A 23,439-nucleotide genomic window follows, 5' to 3' on the forward strand; every position below is an offset into this window, starting at 1 on the left:
CTGTATGTTAACTATACTGGAATTAAAATAAAACAGTAAAAAAATAAAATTTTAAAAAGATAGAAACAAACAAATCCCAGACTCTTAAATATTGAGAACAAATTGGTGGTTACCAGAGGGGAGTGGGTGGGGGGATGGATGAAATAGGTGAAGGGAAAAAAAAAAAGAAATAGGTGAAGGGGATTTAGAGTACAGTCATCACGATGAACACTGAGTAATGTATAGAATGAGTAATGTATAGAATGAGCAATGTACAGAATGGTTGAATCATTACATTGTAGACCTGAAACTAAAAGAACACTGAAGGCTCTCCTAGAGTTCTAGACCTGACTGTTAAAGAAAAACATTCATGCGGGTATGTCTTGGTAAACTTCCTGGATGAAATTAAAGAACAAAAACCTGAAAAGCTCCCAGATAGAACAAATGACCTGCAAATGGGAAAGCATAGAGTTTCTATTTGACTTATTACTGGGAGCTAGAAGGCGATGCAATAACATTTGCCAGTGACCAACCTGAAATCCTCCACCCAGTCAAGATGGCATTCCCCAGCCAAGGTGAAAGGAGACTTGTGGACATGTAAGAATTTGGAGATTTTACCACTCACAACTTCTACCTGAGGAAAACAACCAAAGGCTTTAAAAGAAAAGAATTTGAGGGGTGCCTGGGTGGCTCAGTCTGTTAAGTGTCTGCCTTCAGTTCAGGTCATGATCCTGGGGTCCTGGAATTGAGCCCCGCATTGAACTCCCTGCCCAGGAAGGAGTCTGCTTGTCCCTCTCCTCCCACTCCTGTCCATCACTCTCTCACTATCTATATCTCTCAAATAAATTAAAAAAATGTTTTAAAAAGGAAAGAATTTGATTAGAGACATTGAGACACAGGAAAATGGAAAAGATAGAAAACAGTGATGAACAGTGAACACAACATAGGTAAGGTAAGCGGATATTAATGGACTATTGGGCACTGTCAATGTAAATGCTTCTTAAGTCCTTTGGAAATGGAAGTGACATATGACAAAAGGGATACTCATAATAACCCAGAACTAAAGTCCTAGAGAAAAAAAGTCCTAGAGTATCCCAGGAAAATGTAGCAGTTAGAAATGGAGAGGGAGAAAGGAAGTGAAATGCCCCAAAGATCTCATCTTAGGGAGTGGAAGGAGGTGATGAGGAGGAGAAAGGGAAAGGGAACATTCTAGAGGTTTCATCTCCCTCAGGATTAGGATTTGCGGGGAGCAGAAAAATATCATGTTGGGGAAAGAGTGTGTCTTTCTTGAGAAAACAGGAACCTTGTTTGCAAATAATAACACAGATGTCTTATGAACTCAAGAAAAGGAAACAGAATTAAAGAGAAATTTTCAGAATTAAAGAGAAAATTTCAATAGAGCACCCAAATTCATAAGGAGGAGAAAACATAATGAAAAATAGAATGAATAACAATCTGATGGAATCAGAAAAAAAAGGGAAAAAATTTAAAGGAATTAATGATTAAAATAAATAATTTTGAAATAATTACCATTCCCAGAACATGCCATAATGTTACTCCTCCATACTTGTGTTGTCCTCTGGTTTACCCTGCATGCCTTTCTCTGCCCCTAAGGAAGATCTGTGTGGATTACATCACTGGGTTCTTCCACCATCTGGCTTCTTTTTTAGGTGCAGCCAGTGACAAGGACCAATGGAGATCAGAGGGAAGGAGAATGGGTTAAGGAGGTTAGTTCCTGGGCTCCTTCCATGCCAGGTTGCTGCTGTTGTGGTGCTCCTCTACAGAAGGCAGCCCTGAGTACACACCTACCCAACTGTGTTCTCATAATGGCTTCCTTGCCTTGTCCCTTCAGGCCTGGGATGGTAATGCTTCAGGTTGTCACTGTCTCCAGTTTGATTCCCTTAAACTCCACCCATCCCCTAAGTAGTCACTGAATTGATCTTTCTTCAAATGATCCATATGGCACATGTCATCTGTCTCTTGCCAGGACACTGACCATGTGCTTCTCTCCACTCAAATGCCCCTCTCGGGCCATCTCTGTCTCATGGGCCCCTGCTGGTACTTCATGGAGGAAAGTATCACCTTCTCTGTGAAGTAGCTAAGAAACAGTACTGACTGGAGTCCTACAGACTGGGTACCAAGTCCTGGCTCTGCTCTATAACCAAGGACAAGTTATATCCATCTCTGAAAATGGAGAGGATGGTGCTCATCTCCCAGACTGTCGTGAGGATTATGCATCCTATAAATGCTGGTTCTCATCCCCATGACATTGGCAGCAATCCATGCATTTTCTTTGCTCCTATCCTGTTTTCTTTCTTTTTATTTATTTCTTTGTCTGTTTGTTTGTTTATTTATTTATTTATTTATTTATTTATGAGAGAGTGAGCATGGGGGTAGGGCAAGAGGGGAAGAAAGAGGGAGAGAGAGAGAATCTGAAGCAGGCTCCCTCCCTGCTGAGCATGAAGCACAACTCAGAGTTCAATCTCAGACCCTGAGATCATGACCTGAGCCAAAACCAAGAGTTGGACACATAACCAACTGAGCCACCCAGGTGCCCCTGCTCCTATACCATTTTCTAACAGCTTTATTGAGACATCACTCATATACCATATAATTCACCCACTTAAGGAGCATAACTTAATGGCTTTTAGCATACTGAGAGTTGTGCGTCCAACACCACAGTCAATATAAGGACATTTTTTTACTCCAGAAAGAAACCTACTACCCTTAGCCATCATTCCTCCATCCTTCCCCACCCCAGCATGCGGCAACCACTAATTTGCTTTCTGTTCTCTATAAATTTGCCTATTCTGAACATTTCACATAAATGGAGTCATACAATATGTGGTCCTTTGTATCTGACTTCTTTTACTTAGCATGTTTTCAAGGTTCATCCCTATTGTAGCATGTATTAGTACTTAACTGTTTTTCATTGCCAAATAATCTCCATTTTGTTCCAGTCATCAGTTGATGGACATTTGGGTTGTTTCCACTTTTTGTGTATCATGAATAATGCTACTGTGAACATTTGTATATCTCATGGCATTTTATGAAAACCTAGGAGACAGCCATAATCATTTGTTGGCATGTCTGTTTCTTGTCCCATTCCCCACTCACCCACCAGGCAGTAAAATTCTCATGGGCTGTGTGCAGGTGGGGGTCACTCTTGCCATGCACAGGAACTTGCACATAATAGGCATTCTGTAATGTCTGCAAAATAATGAATCCAGTCATTCCACCATCTTTGACAGCAGCAAAAATAGCCATAGCCATGTCTGTATTTGGCAGTTAAACAAGCGAAGAGGGGGAAATTCTCTCATCTGATACTTCCTTCCACCTTCTTTGATCTAGGGCCTCAATAATCTCACAGTCGGGTTTGAAAGCTATTGGTCACAGTTCTTCCTCTTCCTAAAACACAACTTTACTTTTCTACAAAGGTCTTTAATCTTGCCTAGATTGTTTGGATATTTGAGAAACTTTATTAAACTTTTGCTATGCACCAGTAACAGCTAGGACACACTACACAAAAAACCCACTGTCAACCTCAGGTATAGGAGAGAGTATCAACAACACCCATATTCCCTATGGATTGAGAGGATTGGGAATGATACTAATTGCTCTCCAGTGCTAGATATTGATATGTTACCTTACTATACATTCAAAGAATAGATGGAAAACAGAAATCAATGTAGAGTCTGATCGGTTATAGGATTAAGATTGAGAAGCAGTACATTAAATATGAAGGCATTTTTGTCTGATTAAATATAAAATCTGGAGAGTATTCATGGTATGAGGTTCTGTACCTGGTGATAAATGTATGGGGTTCCTTAGAATATACTGTTGTAATAACTGAAAGTGAATTGCTGTATCATATTTAAACAAAAATCTCAGTTAAAAAAAAAAACTCATGCTTACAAGAAACATTGAGCTGCGTACCTGATGAAGAATGTAAATGTAAATGACAGAGGTGGGGAGAAGTTTGATATGGTTGGAGAGGCATGTTTGCAGCTGACTGATAACAAACTCCTTTCAGGATGATTAAAACAGATATATTGAGCCTATGTGTTTGAGAGCACCTTAGTACGGTATCATCCTGCTGTCCTCCATCTTTGTGGTTGCAACACAGGAAGCATGAAAACAGCTACTTTGACTCACCTCTCTTGCTTAAAAGCTGTGCTGTGCGGGGGGGGGGGGGGGGGGAAGGTAATAAGATGATTAAATTACTTGTCTGACAATTTCTGAATGTTGACTGGTGATGCCAGCTATTGTGGCGTAATCAATTGCTCTTCTTGTCCCTTGCCACACCAAAAATAGCACAGTCCACCTGGAGATGATAGAAGTCAAGACAGATCATAAAATGTTCTGAAGCTCAAGAGAAAGGAGTAAAGTTCAAGAAAGGTTCAAAGAAGGTTTTTCTGTAAAACAGTTTTACAAAGAAAGATCATTTGGCCAGAATGTCCATGGTTTGAACTGTTACAGAATAAAGTGGTATTTCCAGATTTAGATATCTTAGCTTCAAATAAGCACAATGATTTTTTTAAGCACAATGATTTTTTAAAGGCATTTTAGAATATTATGTGGGACCTATGGCATAGAAAAATAAATTAGTTTTAAAAGAGATATGTAACTTGGAAGTTTTATCCAATAAAAATGTTTTCATGCCAAGTAACTGAAGAACATATTAAACACAAGTCACCATTTTGCATGTATGAGAAATATCTGGATTAAGTTCTGCACCACGGAGATGGAAAAGGTAACATAGACCTAAATATCTAACAATGGAAACACAGCAAATACATTTTAATAATCAATTCTCATACACAGAAAGAATTTGCTTTGCACTCATATCCTTAAAAAAATGACACATACATAAAAATGATAAATTCCTGTTTTTAATGAAGTTTTTATTTTCCAGGAAATCCTTGTTGATTTGAAGAGAGGGATGTGTAAGGGTCCCTTATCAGCAGGATTTGATAAGCTGCACACAAGCTGAAGCACATAAGCACAGCAGCACTAAGCTGAAGAATGGAATGGTGGTACAGCATTGAGGAAAAGATCCATCATCTGCTTTGCCTTCCCCTGCTTTTCTTTTTTCAGGTTTCTCTTTAAGCCTCTACATGGGAGCCATCTCTGGCTCAGTAACAAATGACATTGGTCCCATGAAATTTATGAGCTTTTCACAGTATAAAATAGCATCAGATAAAGGTATTCTTCATCCACCCAATACTACTCTTACTATCACAGACACAGCTCAGTAGAGCTGACCATCATCAAGAAATCATTCCTTAGTTATTATAATCAATGATTTTTTAAATCAGACAATGGTTTTTCTTTTAAAAATATAAGGATTTATCAAGCATATAATAAGTCTATCATATACTCTGATGTTTGGACTCCTGAATAAATGATGCTATAACTAAACTTCATGAAACAATAGTTCAAAGAACATCCACCTCTTATTTCAGTAAGATACAAAGCATACATTTTCTATGAAATAAGAACCATCTGATCTAAACCAACAACCAATATAAAAATCTGTGATTAAAAAATCAGTTGTACAAAAAATGAAAAAAACAGATTTACTGCTGTCAAAACTTGATGAAATCATGCAGAAGATAAATTTGAGAAACGTGGCATTTTTAAAAAACCAATTATTAGAACAATATTGAATGAAAATGAAAACGCTGGCAGATAAACTGGATAGATTACAAAGATTCAACTAACGAGTGGCTGTCTGGGCAGAGAAAGAGCAAGTAGATTGGAGCAATATTCAAAAGCATGGTAAGAGAAAATTTATACAAACTAAGCATTTTTAACTTTTGAGAATGAGATAACCAATGGTATTTCAGGCAAAACTGACAAACATCCTTACCAAGACACATAATGGTCAAGTTTTCAAAGAAAAATATAGAACTGGAAAGTGACCTTTGGATTACACAACCCAGAAGTCAGGGTAATAGTCAAGGTTCCTGAAAGAGCAGTCTATTCTCATGACTTTATTTTCTTTACCTCCAACATAGTCCTCAACCAACGCATTGTGACTTCCATCTATTCCACTTCTATCACCAAGAAACTGCTCTCACCAAGAAAAATTTATGCTTTCTTGTAACTAAATCCAAAGGACACGTCTCAGTGTTCATCTTGTTTGACTTGTCTGCAACATTGGACACCACCCATTCTTTTAGAAAAACATCCTTTTCCTTGATTTGAAAGATAGCAAACTTCCCTAGTTTCCTTCCCCACCATTTTGAAGTATTTTATTCTTCTCCCTTTCTGGTTCCACCTGTCATCCATCTTTAAAGTTGGGTAGTCTTCAAGGCTCAGTCTTTCTTCTTGATGCCATCTACACAGCTTCTGTGTGCAACTTCATCTCCTCCCTGAGCTTCCATTACCATGGATATACCAACAACTCCCAAATCATGTCTCCACATCTCCTTTTCCAGATCCACATATTTTATCTCCTGGATATGGCCCAGCCTGAATTACAATTTTTCTCCCTTTCACTCTCAGTCATGTTCCTGTGCCATTCTTCCCTAGTGCAGTAAATAGCACCATAATCTATTTGGCTTCTCATGCTAGAAATCTCAAAGCTATTTGTTACTCTTCTCTCTCTCTTACATCCACTCAAAGACCTAGTCCTGTTGATTCAACATGTTGAGCATTTTTCTTGTCTGTATATCTCTCTCCACCTCCACCACTCCCACCCTTCTTGAAGGCACAATTATCTTTTAGCAAGACTCCTATAATAGCTTCAAATCTGGCTTCCTAGCAATCAATCTTTGTGTCCCACACCTAAATCCATTCATTATTCTGTAACCAGAGAGATCTTTCATGTTACCTATCTACCCACCACTTACAACTATTTAAAACTTTTCATTTTGGTTCTTGTTTTAAGAAAATATCTCAAATCTCAAATAATCTTAGAGAACTCTAGATCCTGTATACTTTAAGCATTTTTCTCCTCTTTACTTGATTATTCTCCAGTCTTCTTCAAATGTGGTACCTGTTTCTTAACTCCTTGTATTGGAATTATTTTGTCTATGTATTTCTCTTTCCTTCTAGCTTTTTATCTCTTGACCTATCCTACTGTGACTCACTATTTAAGTTTCTTCTTTGGCTTATGGCTTTCTCGGGGAAGCTTCTCTTTCCTCCATAGCTAGGTTGAATTCTAGCCAGAAAATAAACAATCCAATCTAAAAATAGGCCAAAATGCTTAAGAGACACCTCACCAAAGAACATTTACAGATGGCAAATAAGCACATAAGCTCATATGTCTCCAGGAAAATGCAAACTAAAACAGCATTGAAATACCACTACATACCTATTAGAACAGCCAAAATCTGAAGCACTGACAATGTCCAGTGCTGGCAAGGATGTAGAGCAATAGGAATTCTCATTCATTGTTGATGGGAATGAAAGATAGAACAGCCACTTTGGAAGATAGTTTGGCAATTTCTTACAAAACTAAACATATTCTTACTATATGATTCAGCAATCTTGTTCCTTGGTATTTTATATGGAAAACATATCCACATAAAAACTTGCACATACATACTTATAAAAGATTTATTCATAATTGCCATATACTGTAATCAGCCTATCCTTCAGTAGATAAATGGATAAGTAAATGATACATCCAGAAAGTGGAACATTATTTAGCTCTAAAAATGAACTATGAAGCCATGACAAGGTAAGGCATAATCTTAATGCCATTACTAAAGGAAAGAAACCAATTTGAAAAGGCTATATACTATATGATTCCAACTGTATAACATTCAGGAAAATGCAAAACTATAGAGACAATAAAAAGATCAGTGGTTGTCAGGGGCTGGAAGGTGGGAGGAATGAGTAGGTAGAGCACAGAGAATTTTTAGAGCACAGAAAATACTTAGTGTGATACTATAATGATGAATATGTGTCATTACATATTTGTACTAACCCATAGATTGTAGAAGAAAGATTAAGTGAACTTGAAGATAGATCAGTAGAAATTATCCAATCTGAAAAATAGAGAAAAAATATTGAAGAAAAATAAATAGAGCCTGAGAAACACATGGGAAAACATCAAGCGTACCAAAATACATAAAATGGAAGACAGAGGGAGGCAGAAGATTTTTTTCCAAGAAATAATGATTAAACATTTACATTTTTATAAAAACGCTAATCCACACTCCTAAGAAGCTGAACAAACGGTAAGTATGTTGAAAACAAAAAGATCTACATCTAGAAACATCACAGTCCAATTGTCCAATTCTTGTAACTAAATCTAAATTTAGTTCAATAAATTCAAAAAGAAAAAAAAAAAACAAAGAGAAAGAGACAATCTTGAAAGTCATAAGAGAAAAATGACATGATATCAAGGGAGACCAGGACAAGGCCAGGTGTCCAGCCAACCAGAGATGTGTCACTGGCCTGGTGATCCACAGACACTTTAGTCCTGGTTGCAGTCATGTGGTTGCAGCTTACCATGCACAGGCCACTTTTATATTATTTCCTCCAAGCTCCAGCCACCACCAGCTTAGGATCATATTCTGAGGCTTGAAGCAAAATTCCAGGAGGCTGGCAGTGAAGATAGAATCACCCTGGCCATAGCCTTATGCTACTGCAAAAGCAGCTGCCCTCATAACAGCATAGATTAACAATAAACTTCTCATCGGAAATAATGGAAGCCAGGAGGTAGTGGACAGAAGAACTGTCAACCAATAATTTTCTATTCAGCAAAACTATCCTTCAAAAAATAAATATGAGGGATTCCTGGGTGGCACAGCGGTTTAGCGCCTGCCTTTGGCCCAGGGCGCGATCCTGGAGACCTGGGATCGAATCCCACATCGGGCTCCCGGTGCATGGAGCCTGCTTCTCCCTCTGCCTATGTCTCTGCCTCTCTCTCTCTCTCTGTGTGACTATCATAAATAAATTAAAAAATTTATAAAAATAAATAAATAAATAAATAAATAAAATAAATATGAAAGAATGACATTCCCAGATAAAGATTGAGAGATTTTGTTGCTAGCATACCTATATTACAAGTAACAATAAAGGAAGTTTTTCAGGCTAAAAGGAAATGATGTCAGTTATTTGAATACACAGATAAAATGAAAATCACTGGAAATGATAAATATGTAAATCAACATAAAAGAATAATGTTATATATGTTAATTATATATAAATATATTGTATCTTCTCTTGTTTCAAAAATTTTACATTGCATAAAGCAATAATTATATTGTTGCATTTTAACATATATTGGTTAATGTATGTATATATATACATATATATAATGTATATGACCAGTACTATAAAGAAGGGATAGCAATATAGCCAAATTGCAGCAGTTCCCATTTTTTATTAAAATTAAAAGTGTGTTAATCTGAAGGAGATTGTGATAAATTGAGATGCATATAATAATCTGTATAGTAACCACGAAGAAAACAAAATTTTGTAAAAACAAATCAATAGTGGAATTAAAATAGAAACTTGAAATGTTTATGTAACACACTAGAAGGCAGTAAATCGGGCACTAAGGAACAAAAAGGGGCAGGGAACACAGGAACCAAGGAGGAAAATGACATATGTAAATCCAACCATACAAATAAATTACACTGACATGAATAGTTAAATGCCCCAATCAAAAGGCAGAGATATTTTCAAAAAGCAAAAGCCAACTGCATGCTGTCTATGGAAAACACACCTTAAATCCAGACACAAACAAGTAGAAAGGATGGAAAAAGATTTACAATGCTAAGTAACAAGGCAGCTAGAGTGGCTATATTAATCCATGACAAAATAAACTTTGAACAAGAAATACTACTAGAGACAAAGAGGAATATCTCAAAATGATACAAGTGTCAATATATACCATAAAGATATAACAATTGTAAGTTTAAATGCAACTAATTAAAAAGCTTCAAAATATATGAATCAAAAAATGATGCAACTGGGAGAAATAAACAATGTAATAATTAGAGATTTCAATAACTCTCAATAATTGACAGAACAATACAGAATATCAATAATGATGTAAAAGACTTGAACAACACTATCAACCAACTTAACATAATTAGAACACATCAGTCCAATTACTAGGGAATGCACATTCCTTTCAAGCAGACATGGAACATTCTCCAAGATGGCCTATATGTTAGGCTTAAAACAAGGTTCAATAAATTCAAATGGATTAAAATTATACAAAATGTATTCTCTAACCACAATGGAACTAAATTAGAAATCAACCATAGAAAGAAATCTGGGAAAACCCAATTATTTGGAATTTAAATAATATAGTTACATAAAATTAATAGCTCAAAGAAATAGTCACAAGGGTATTCATAAAATATTTGGACTTGAATGAAAACAAAGGCACAGTATATTTAAGTTTATGATATGCAGTTAGAGCCAGCATTAAATGCCTAAAATAGAAAAGAAAAAATTCTCAAATTAATAATTGACATCTACATTAAGAAACTAGGAAAAGAAGAGAGCATCTGGGTGGCTCAGTGGTTGAGCATCTGCCTTTAGCTCAGGCATGATCCCAGGGTCCTGGAATCGAGTCCCAGGCTCCCCTCAGGGAAACTGCTTCTCCCTCTCTGTATCTCTGACTCTCTCTGTCTCTCATGAATAAATAAATAAAATCTTAAAAAAAAAAAAAACTAGGAAGATAAGAGTCAGATAAATGACAGGAAACAGAAAAACAATGAAACCAAAAGTTGGTTCTTTGAAAAGATCAACAAAATTGACAACCTCTAATAACCAATCAAGAAAAGAACAGAGAAAAAGGAAACAAACAAAATCAAGACTGAAAAATGGAACATATTACTAACTCTACAAAAAATAAGAGAATTATAATATTATGAGCAAATTAGGGCCAAAAAAATAGATAACCTGGATGAAATTAACAGATTCCTAGAAATATATTCTAAAAACTCAACCAAAAAGTAAAAAATCTGAATAGACCTATAACAAGTAAAGAAATTGAATTAATAATTAAAATCTTCACCCAAGAAAACACAAGACTAAGTTGGCTCACTGGAGAATACTATCAAATATTTAAAGAAGAAATACTATCAATTCTTCACAAATTTTCTCAAGGTATAGAGAAGGAAGCATTCCCCAACTCATTCCTTGAAGCCAGAATTACCCTTATAACAGAGGCAAAGATGAAAGGAAACCACGGACTAACATCTATCACAAATATAAATACAAAAATATTAAACATCATATTATCAAATTGAATTTGCCAATATATAAATAAATTATATATTACACCAAGTGTGTTCTTATCTTGTGGTTTACCCAAGGATGCAATAAAGAGCATATATGAAAAAATATACAGCTCACATCATACTGAAGGGTGAAAGACTGATTCTCCCCTAAGATCAGGAACTAGGTATGAATGTCTTTCAATAAATCTATTCAACATCATTCTGTATAGTCTGGACATTAAAATAAAGCCCCCAAAGAAAAAAGAATAAAAGAAAAGAAAGGCATTCAAATTGGAAAGAAAGAAATATAACTGTTTTTATTGGCAAATGACATGATAACGTATGTAGAAAATACTAAGGAATAAAAAAAAAGTTTAACAGTGTAATACAATATCAGATCTAACAAGTTTACCAAGGTCACAGGATCTAAGATCAGCATACAAATATCAGTTGTATTCCTATGTACTAGTCATGAAGAATCCACAAATGAAATTAAGAAAACAATTCCATTCACAATACTATCAAAAAGAATAAAATAATGGAACAGAATATAGAGTCCACACATAGACCTGCATGGGTATGGCATGCTGATTTTCAACAAAGATGCAAAAGTAATTAAATGCAAAAAGGATACCCTTTTTATTTAAATTTAATTGATTAACATATAATGTGTTATTGATTTCAGAGGTAGAGCTCAGTGATTCATCAGTTGCATATAACACACAGTGCTCATTACATCACATGCCCTCAATGTCCATCACCCAGTTACCCCATCCTCCCACTCCCTTCCCCTCCAGCAACCCTCAGTTTGTTTCCTATGATAATGAGTCTCTTATGGTTAGTCTCCCTCTCTGATACTCTTAAGTGAATAGTATTGGAACAAATGGAACTCATAGTAAAAATAATGATAATAATAATAAATCACACTTATACAAGAATAATTAACTCCATGGGATCATAGCTCTAAACATAAAACAGAGAGAGTTCAAGAAATCTGGGGGCTAATTAATGAAAAAGTCATGACCAAGAGAGGCAGTAACACACTTTATAGGATGCTAGTTGGATATGTTTGCATACAAGGGGAACTCTCTCACAGTGTGAAACAGAGGTGTACAGTGAGGAGACCATCAATCAGATGGAAGGAGGGCAAAGGGACCCCTGGGGAAAGGGAGAATCAGAGAGGAGGCTTGCATGCCTATGCACTGTCCCTCAGCCACACAACAGAGTCTCTTGGTCAGAGAGCTCCTTTAGGTTTTATAACCTTACGAATGTTCAGCAAATGCCGAGTGAGGTTTCACAGGGTATGCACAGCCAACAGGCTCTACATATGCTTGTTTAGAGCTATTTTTTAAAATATTAGGGTGTGTATAAACTTACACCAATGGGTTTGGCATCAGTAGGCTTTGGAGCTAATAAGTCTCAGCCTGCAGTGAAGAAATAAACCACCTGGAGCCAATAAACAGAAGCCATCTTTTGGTCATTCATATAACAAATGTTAAACTATAAATTTTTTAGAAGAAAATATTGGAGAAAATCTTTGTGACTCAGATTTATGCAGAGTTCTTAGACATGATACCAAAAGCACAACCCACTAAAAATAATTTGGTAAGTTGAACATTAAAAACTTTTGTTCTGGGGCGCTTGGATGGCTCAGTGGTTGAGTGTATGCCTTTGGCTCAGATCATGATCCCAGGGTCCTGGGATCGAATCTCACATCAGGCTCCCTGCAGGGAGCCTGCTTCTCCCTTTGCCTATGTGTCTGTCTCTCTGTGTGTTTCTCACGAATAAATAAAATCTTTAAAAAAAAAAATCCTTTGTCCTATGAAAGACCCTGTGAATAGAATGAAAATATAAACTATAGACTGGGTGGGAGAAAATATTGGCAAATCCCACATCCTAGAAAGTACATGTATCTATATATAATATATAGAAAATTCTCTAAACTCAACAAGAAAACAAAAAATCAAAATAGAAAATGGGCAGAAATTTGAATAAACAGCAAGTAAGCATGTGCTCAACTTCACTAGCCATTGGGCAAATATAAACTAAAGCCAGAATGAGATACCACTGTACCCCTATTAGTATGGTTAAAACTAATGCTGACCGTCCTAACTGCTAACAGAAATGTGGAGCAATTGGACCTCTTATATATTGCTGTCTAGAACACAAAATAGGAGAGCCACTCTGGAAAAAAAAAAAGTATGGCAGTTTCTTAGAAAGTTAAACATATATTTTCCATACAATTGAGAAATCAAACTCCTAGGTGTTTATCCCAGAAAACTAAAAACAGGTCAGCCCTGGTGGCTTAGCAGTTTAGCACCGCCTTCAGCCCAGGGTGTGATTCTGGAGACCCAAGATAGAGTCCCACATTAGGCTCCCCACACGGAGCCTGCTTCTCCCTCTCCCTGTGTCTCTGCCCCCTCCCCACCTCTCTCTCTCTCTCTCTAATAAATAAATAAAATCTTAAAAAAAAAAAGAAAACTAAAAACATGTTCACACAAGAATCTGGACATGAATGTTCATAGCAGCTTTACTTGTAATAGCCCAAAACTGAAACAATTTAATGTTCTTCAGTGGACAAATGGAAAAATGAACTATGTACATCCATACAGTGAAATATTACTCAGTAATAAAAGTAACAACCTAACGATCCACACAACAGCATGGATGGATCTCAAAAGCGTTATATTAAGTAAAAAAGATAGACACAAGGATGACTTGTTGTGAAATGCCAGAAAATGTAATTTATAGAGACAGAAAGCAATTATTGCCTAGAGCTGAAGTTGTAATGGGGATAACTGCAAATGAGTATGAGGGACCTTTGAGAAGTGGCAGAAATGAATTATGGTAATAATTGCATAACTCTATAAACTTACTGAGAACCATTCAGTTGTATGTTTCTAATGGGTAAATTATACCTAAGTAAAGTGGTTTTACAAAAAGCATAATTGGCTGTATAAAATATGACAATGTAGAATAGGGTTTATAATATATGTAAAAACAAAATGTATCTCACAGTAGCACAAGGGTAGAGAAAAGAGAAATGGAAATATACTATTGTAAAGTTTTTATATGTAAAATGCTATTCTTGAAAGTAGACTGTGGTAAGTTGAAGATCTATATTATAAACCCTAAATTTGAAATAACAAAACAAAGAGTTATGTATAATATGCTAACAAGGGAGACAAAATGGAAGCGCACACACACACACCAACAAAATCCCTCAATCCAAAAGAAAGCAGAAGAAAAAAGAGAACAAAAAACATATGAGACAACGAGAAAAGAAATAGCAAAATTATTGGTTTAAATTTAATTATATTAATAATCACATTAAATGTAAATTGCCTATGTACACCAATTAAAAAGCACAGACTATCAAAACTAATGTATTTGCAGCCTACAAGAAAAGCACTTCAAATATTAAGACATAAATAGGTAAAAGTAAAAGGATGCTACCATTAATGAAAAGAAATCTAGGGTAGATACATTAAAATCAGACAACGTATATTTTAGAACACAGGATATTACTAAGGGCAAATAAAATCATTTCATAATGATAAAGGTGTCAATTCATGAAGAGCACATGACAATCCTAAACAGTATGTGCCTAATACTAATATTCAAAACTCATGAAGCAAAAATTAATCAAGCTACAGAGAAACAGACAAATCCACAGTTAGAATTTATTTCAAAGCCCATTTAAATAATTCATAGAACAAAGAGAAAATTAGCAAATACATAGAAGATTGAACACCAAATCAATTCAATGTAACTGACATTCTCAGAGCACTCTAGCAAAACAGCAAGATTTTATATTCTTTTTAAGTCACATGGAACACTTAACCAAAATAGGTCATATTCTAAGCAATGAAATAAGATTCAATAAATTCAACATATCTGTGTCATAACAAAATACATTCTGACCATAATAGAATTAAATTAGAAATCAATTTTCTAATTTTGTTTGAAAATTACCATGATAAATATATTTTTAAATGAAAAAATAGAGAAAGAAATCAGTAACAGAAAGATATCTGGAAAATCCTCCAAATATGTGAGAACAAAATAAAACAATTCTGAAATAATACATGGCTCAAAGAAGAAATCATGCCTGGGTGGCTCAGCGGTTGAGCATCTGCCTTCAGCTTGGGGCATGATCCTGGAGCGCTGGGATCGAGTCCCACATCGGGCTCCCCACAAGGGAGCCTGCTTCTCCCTCTGCCTCTTTCTGTGTCTCTCATAAATAAATAAATAAATAAGTAAATAAATAAAAAGAAGAAACCAGGGAAATTATAAAATTATAAATTATAATGTGTTTTGAGCTAAATGGAAATGAAAATGTAACATATCAAAATTTGTTGGAAGTAGGAAAAGGAACTTTAATGCTTACTTACCTCACCACAAGTACAAAAATTAGGTCATAGACCTAAATATAAAATCTAAGCTGTAAAACTTCTGGAAGAAATCATAAGAGAAAATCTTTGTGATCATGGGAAAGATTTCTTACACAGGAAACAAAAAGTACAGACGATGAAAGGACATAAAAAGATAGACTTCATCAAGATTAAAAACATCTGCTTCTAAAAGACAGTTAAGGAAAAGAAAAGATGAGCCACAAACTGGGAAAAAATATTTGCAAAACATATGTCTGATAAAGGACTCATTCAGAATATTTAAATAACTCTCAAAATACGATAATTTTAAAAGTCTATTTTTAAAAATTGAGCAAAATATTTGAACAAACATTTCACCAAAGAAGATATACAGATGACTAATAGACACATCAGAAGATGCTCAATATAATTGGTCATTAGGGAAATGCAAATTAAAACTGCAGTGAGATACCACATTATTAGAATGGACCTTTTTTTTTTTTTTAGCTGTCAATATTAAGTGCTGGTGAGGATATGGAACAAATACATCTCTACACATAGGTGATGGTGGAAATAGAAAATGCCATGGCCATTTTGGGAAACAGTCTAAGAGTTTCTTATAATATTACACACACAATTACCATATGAGACCTAGCAATTTCAGTCCCGGATATTTACCCAAGAGAAATGAAACATATGTTCCTTTTGAGGCCTGTTCACAAATGTTTATAGCAGCCTTACTCATAACTGCACAAACCAGGAAACAACTGAAATGTCCATCAACTGGTGAATACATAAACAAATGGTGATACAGCCCTCTGATGATATACTACACAGGAATAAGAAGGAAGCAAATACTACATGCAACAATATCAATAAACCTCAAGTGCATTATGCTGAGAAAAAAAAAAATCCAGACACAAAGTGTCTTCACTTATATGATGATCTGGAAAAGGTGAAACTGTGGACATTAGTTAAATGAATGGTTGTCAGGGAATGGGATGGAAATAGGACATCAACTATAAAGAGACAAGAGGACTTCTTGGAACAATGGAAATACTCTGCTATAGATCGTAGTGGTGATTACACGACTATGGATGTCAATATTCACCAAACATTCTGTCTAAATAAGGTGAATTTTACTGCACATAATTTATTTCTGACTTTAAAGAAAGAATACAGGAAAGAGTATAATATTAAAGAAATGTTGGCTAAGAATTTTCTGTACTTTGAAAAAAATCATAAAGCTTTATTTTGGAAATTTGTTCTGAGTTTTGGGAATAATATAAATAAAAATAAATCCAAAATTAAAAGCATTGTAATGAAACTGTGGGAGTGAAAAGGCAATAAGAAAATCTTTAAAAAGCTATGGGAGGTAACTGAACTCCAATTTAAAAAAATATGTAAAAAAAATTAATAAATAAAAAATAATGAAAAAAAAAGCTATGGAAGGAGCAGGGGTATGGGTATTCGGCAAAGGAGGGTCAATAAAATTACCTGTAGATAAAGAATAATTAGATTGATGCGACTTTTTGGGTGCCTGGGTGGCTCAATCAGGTAAGCGTCTACCTTCGGCTCAGGTCATGATCCTGGGGTCCTGGGACAGAGTCCCGCCTCAGTCTCTCTGCTCAGCTGTAGTCTGCTTCTCCCTCTCCCTCTGCCACTCCTCCTGCTTGTGCTTACTCTCTCTCTGTTAAATAAATAAAATCTTAAAAAAAAAAAAAAAAGATTGATAGGACTTTTTGACAACAACGGAAGTCAGGTATGATATCCTCAAAGTTTTGTGAAAAAATAACTTTGAATGTAGAAAAACCTATCCAACTAACCACCATTCAGAGTTAGGGGAATAAAGAATAATTTTGAATAAACAAAGATGGAAATAATTTAGCACTAACAAATCCTCACTGAAAAACTTACTAAAGATATAGTACTTTTACAAAGCAGGAATTTGAACTCAGAAGGAAGTAGAGGGATGCAAGTAATAATGGTAAGTAGAGAAACTGGTATAATAACCACAAATGTAAGGGGAATAGAAACAAAATAGTGGTACACTACTTAGCAATAAAGAAGAATGAACTATTGATACATTCAACAACATGGATAGATCTTAAGGACATTATGCTATGTAAAAAGAGCCAATTTCAGAAGGACACGTGCTGTAAGATCCCACTTATACAACATTCTCAAAATGATAATAGCTGTTGAGATGGAGAGTAGATTAGTGGTTGCTAGGGGCTACTGGAAGAAGAGGGGTGAGAGTTAAGACTAGAAGGAATATCACAAGGGAGATATTTATGATGGTGGGTCGGTTCTATATTTTGATTGTGATGGTGGTCACACAAATCTACACATGTGATAAAATGACCCAGAACTGTAAACAGACATTGTACCAGTGTCAACTTCCTGGTTTTGATACTGTACTATAGTTATATAAGATATGACTTTTACAGAGAATGCAGGGGGAGACACAGGGACCTCTGTACTATCTTTGCAACTTCCTGTGAATCTATAGTCATTTCAAAAGAAAACATTAAAAAATACTAAGATGGAGTCACTAAATAATAAAAAATGGAAGACTGCAGGGGGAGAACACAGTTAAACCATTTTAAGGTCTTCATCCTATGTTTGGGACGAGGCCAAAGACATTCATTAACTTTAAACCTAGGTCAAATATGTCATTATAAATTAAAGGAAGATGCTAAGAAAAGAGAAAAAGAAAGTATAATTTTCAAACCAGACAAATAATGGGGAATGATAATAAGAAAAATAGTTAATTCAGTAGAAGTTATGAAAGGAAAAGAAAAAGAGGGATGTGCCTTGCTAAAACATATTCAAAAAGATAACTTTAACACTAGTAATAATGAATTAGAAAACACTTTGTAAAGTAATCCAGTTCATAGTGAAAAGAATTACAATGAATTAGTAAGAATTACAATGTCTATAAAGCATCTACATGAAAACTATGTGTGGCATATGAAGAAAACTACAAATATTTATTGGGTAAGTTCTGTTAATAGTTATCTAGCCTTGAAAGATAAGGAAAGAAGAGCAAGTTCCAAATTTGTTCATGAACAGCATGTGCTTGATAAGGAAGTAACCAACTTATGCTGGTCTGCAAGCTTTTCAGAATGCTGTAGTTTCTAATGTGTCAAACTTTGACAGAGTAGAATAAAGGATAGGAGTCAGTAAGTGCTCCTAGAAAGTGGTGCCAGGAGTTAACAGTCTGTACAAGTTAATCACTGCATCCGTTGTCATAAGCCTGGGAGTACTGATGAGTGAAATCTCCTACCTCTCACTGGAGCAGGTACACAGCTCTATTATGGTCAGGGGTTGTTATAACTCCATTAACCCTCACCAGAGCCTTCTGAAGAAGATACCTCTATTATTTGCAAGTGAGGATGTTGAAGGACTAGCCCTAACGTCTATCTCAGGGTGTAGTAAAGAGTGTGATATTATATGAAAATAGACAAAGGGAATTTGTAGGACAGACTAATAATTGAGAAATGGGATCTACTGGGTATATCAATTTAATTAAAGGTGTATGTAAAATCTCTAAAATCAGAGATACTGATTTTAATAAACTGCTTTAGCCAACAACTGCAAGGGGAGTGTAAAGATTCACTTTAAGAATTTCTCTTGCCACACACAAACGGAAATCCCAACTGGAATAAAGAGTTAAAGGAAACAAAATTGTATCATTAAAAAAATAGGACAAGTATTATTAAACATTTATCAACCTCTTGAGGTAAGAGGAATGCCCATGTAATAAATCATAAAGAGAACCAGCCACTGACTCGATAACGTGAAAGTGTAAATGTTCTATCAACTGAATAGAAATTTTCTTTCTGTCTCAGAGAGAAAATTTGGACACAAAGGCAAACAAAAAAATTACAACAAACATAATTCAGAATCGTACTGAACACAACCATACCATTTTGTCAAGGTGCTTTAAATTCGAGAGATTAGTTGATATCTTTAAAAAAGGATTTTCAGAAATCAAAGAGAAAAATATTCAAACCCCAGAAGAAAAATTAACATAGGCAGGAAATTGACAGAAGAGACACGTAAGGTCAAGAAAGCTATTTTTAATTCAATAAAAGATGCAAATGAAAACAACAGGTCATTTTGCATTTCCCCTTGTTGACAAAGATCTCTTTTAATAATGGTAGTAAGATTGTAATATAGATATAAACTCAGGCAAGCGTTCTGTAATGCAATTTAGCAAGACAGTATAGTTGAACATTGTGTGTGATTTTGAACTAGGTAAGTTAAAATAGGATATAAACATCTTAAGAAAATTGTACTTTATGTGCAAAATTTGAAATAATGCGAAGCCCAGCATTTTTAGTTCATGAAAAACACAGCAAAATTACAGAGCTTTCCAACCAAGTGAATTGTAAACTGTGAAGAGACAGCATAGCATGGTACTTAGGAGTGTGGACTCCCGAGCCAGGCTGTGTTTCAATCCTGTCATTTATAAGCTGCACCATTTACAAGCTATGTAACCTAGACAAGTGGCTTTATATATTTGTGTCTTGGATTCTTCATCTATGAGATGGGAATAATAATAATCACCATCTTATATGATGCTATGAGAATTAAATGAGTTAATATATTTAAAGTACTTAGAAGGGGCACCTGTGGCACAGTCACTTAAACATCAGACTCTTGATTTCTGCTCAGGTCATGATCTCAGAGTCATGGGGTTGAGCCATATGTTGGGCTCCATGCTTAGCGGGGAGTCTGCTTGAGAGTCTCTTCCTCTCCCTCTTCCTCTGCCCCTCCCCTGCTCACATGTTCTCTCTCTCTCTCTCTCTCTCTCTCTCAAATAAATAAATAAATCTTTTTAAAAAAAATATTTAGAACACAACTTTGTGTATGTATTGCAAAGTGTTTCTTGTGACAATGATGATGGTGATGATGATGATTTATGTTGCCACATGATGGCACCATGTAAGCAGAAAACAAATATACCCATTATCTTTAGTCAGTATCATGAGACACATGTTGCTATTAAATGCTAGAACTTCTGCAGATGATTTTGGTGGGTACTTATTATTTTACTATAGTATACAGTAAAAAAAGTATGTAATTGATAAACTTGAGTGTTAAAACTATTTGAATATTTATAAGAATATTTGTTAAATAACAGCACAATTGCTATTGCTTAATGGTAACTCCAAAAGCTTAAGTAGAAGTTAGATATGATACAATTTTATAAGAAAGATTTTTAAAAGTCATTAGGATAAACAACGTCTTTTGAAAAACATAGCAGAGGAAAACTGAAAAACAAGGACTCATTAAAGCAAAAATATACTGTAGTACTTGAAGATTTATGCACACCAAGAATACCCTCTCCCACACATTCTACATTTATTCCAATCGAAATCAGTTGTGGATTTGCAAAGTCTTCAGAAACACTTCCCTCACACAAAATGCAACCACCTGGTAAAGGCAGAACCAATATACACACAATGCTCAAGACCCTTTATGTACTGGCATCAAAATACATAAAGCAATTGCTATAAAAATTTCAAGGAAGAACTGACAAAAAAGTAAACTAACACACTTTGTGTGTTAAATAAACTAGGTATACCTAGAAAAATATCCATTTTCTATTTGTCTACAAAGAAAGTCTCAGAAAATGTTCAAAAATAGAATTTGTACAGGCCATGTGTTTTTGCCATTTTATCACAAAAAAAATTTTTAAACTCTTTCCAAAGTAGCTCTTGGGTCAGGTTGGAAGTAAAATTTATACATTGAGACAATTTAGAAAATTGCTCCAACCACAATAAATGGCATACTTCACAGAATGCAGTCAAAGCTGTATTCAAATAAATATTCATAGCCTTAAATGCTTTTATTATTAAACAAGAAATAATAAAAAACATTCAAGAAAGGAAGTCCTAAGCCTATAGAAAAGGAATTAATAATTACAATATAGGAGAAATTAATACACTAGAAAATATAGTAGAACTCATATATCTGAGAACTAGTTCTTTGAAATGGCCAATTAAACAGAAGATAAAATTTAACAAATTTAATAAGAAAAAAAGAAAGAGAAAAAATACAGATAGGAAACTTGAAGAACAAAAAAATAAAATTCCTCTCTCAGAAGTCTCACTTCTAAGTATAGCCATAAAAATCCAAATAACATTTAAACAACCCTAACAAAGTAGCATATTAAGAGATTTATAGCTACAACAAAATGAAGTTTAAGAATGCAAAAATAGTTTGATAAATAAACAAAATCTTTTAAAAAATAGTTTGATATTACTAGGACTAAATAATAAAAATTTTGTCTAATTCAATAAAGGCAGAAAAGTGTTTTATAAAATAGGATACACATCCCTGTATAATAAAAAAAAATCTCCCAACAAAATAAGGATTGAAATATACTTCTATAATTTAGTAAAGAATATCCATAGCAAATGGTAAGCCACCAAATAACAGCATACCTATCATTGTTTTTAAATGCTAAAAGCAATCCCCTTAAAATAGACAACAAGACAAAGATGCCCATAACACCTCTGCTATTTAGGATTATGGGGGAAGTTCCATCTACCATTGCAATAATGCAAGAAAAGTAAATGAGGCACCTACTAAAAAGGAGACAGGCTTATCCATCTTGGCATACAACACAAGTATATATCTTGAAAACAAACAAACAAAATCAATTGCAAGACAGTTAAAACTAATAGAGTTTTCTGTAATGTATGATCACACTGGTTACTCGAAAGACAATGGCTTACTGCAGAATTTCATTTTGGCCTTATGAGAAAGTTATGATGATGGATAGTGGGGGTAGTTGGACAACAATATGAATGTACTAATTCCTCTAAATTATACACTTAAAAATGCTTCAAATGGTCAATTTTACATTATACTTATTTCACCATAATAAAAAAATTAAATGCCTTGGATTACTTGGAATAAAACTGACACTATACAAGTATTTGATAATTATTTTTTAAATAAGTAACCAGTTTTAAGAAGATACTGAGGAAAAGAAATCCATTCACAATTGAAATAAGAGAGAGAGAGAAGGAAGGGAGAGTGGGAGAGAAGTGGGGAGGAAGCCGATGAGAAGGAGGGAAGAAGGGAGGTAGCAACAGGGAGGACATGGGACTCATAGGAAGCTGAAAATGTTTATTAAGAGGCAGAAAGGCAATGAAGTAAGGGGGGGGGGGAGCATATTATGCTCCCAGATGAAAACATTCAATATTTCAAAGACCTGAAAATTCCCCAAATTAATCCTTGAATGTAACTCTCTTCTAGTCAAAATATCAGCAGGATTTCCCTTTCAGAATTTGGCATGATAATTGTAAGGTTTATCAGGAATAATAAAGGGGTGAGAATAGCCAAGAAGATTTTGAAAATTAGTAATGAAGAAGGAGGAGCAGTTCCAGAAATACATAATGTGTTCTACAATGTCTTTTACTTCCTAGTCTTCTTCCAAAGACCAGAAGTTCAAGATTCTTTCAGCTCACTCACAACTGTCCAGAGAAAGAAGAGGACACTGTTGTGAGCTGCTAAAAGTTCCTTTAACTTGGTAAACAGGCACCTTCAGGAAAACGTACATTTAATATATTCTGTATTTTTAATTTTAAAATAGAACACTATGATTGGAAATAAAATGACTAACTGTGCTATATACATTAACTGCAGTGTGTTAACAGAATGCAGTATTATGATATTCTGTGATTTTGGCTCTGAGCCTTAAGGGTATTCAAGTACTATCTTCTTGTACCATTTATGAAAGTAAGATCCTTCTAGCGAAATGAGTAAATTTATTATTGGCCATTGGACAAACCTAATCAAGGACAATTTCTAAAAGGGTGCTGGTAATGGGATCAGATAGACCAACAGATTCACAAACAGAATAAGAA

General features: G+C 34.8%; 1 protein-coding gene and 1 long non-coding RNA gene across 2 annotated transcripts in view; one reads left to right on the forward strand and one right to left on the reverse strand.

Annotated features, from left to right (window-relative positions):
• The window catches only part of CDYL2 (chromodomain Y like 2), a 195,355-nt gene extending 193,622 nt beyond the window's left edge, over window positions 1-1,733 (reverse strand). The window contains exon 1 of the mRNA XM_077890933.1: window positions 1,510-1,733. Within this exon, the coding sequence (XP_077747059.1) occupies window positions 1,510-1,512 (3 nt within the window). The 5' untranslated portion in view covers window positions 1,513-1,733. The remainder of the gene's footprint in view (window positions 1-1,509) is intronic.
• Window positions 1-5,380, forward strand: part of LOC144310207 (uncharacterized) — a 38,652-nt gene extending 33,272 nt beyond the window's left edge. Inside the window, exon 6 of the long non-coding RNA XR_013375907.1 lies at window positions 4,895-5,380. This is a non-coding gene — a long non-coding RNA (uncharacterized LOC144310207). The remainder of the gene's footprint in view (window positions 1-4,894) is intronic.
• Window positions 5,381-23,439: the final 18,059 nt, after the last annotated feature.

This window comes from Canis aureus, chromosome 3 (assembly GCF_053574225.1).
Source record: "Canis aureus isolate CA01 chromosome 3, VMU_Caureus_v.1.0, whole genome shotgun sequence".
NCBI classification, from domain to species: Eukaryota; Metazoa; Chordata; class Mammalia; order Carnivora; family Canidae; genus Canis; species Canis aureus.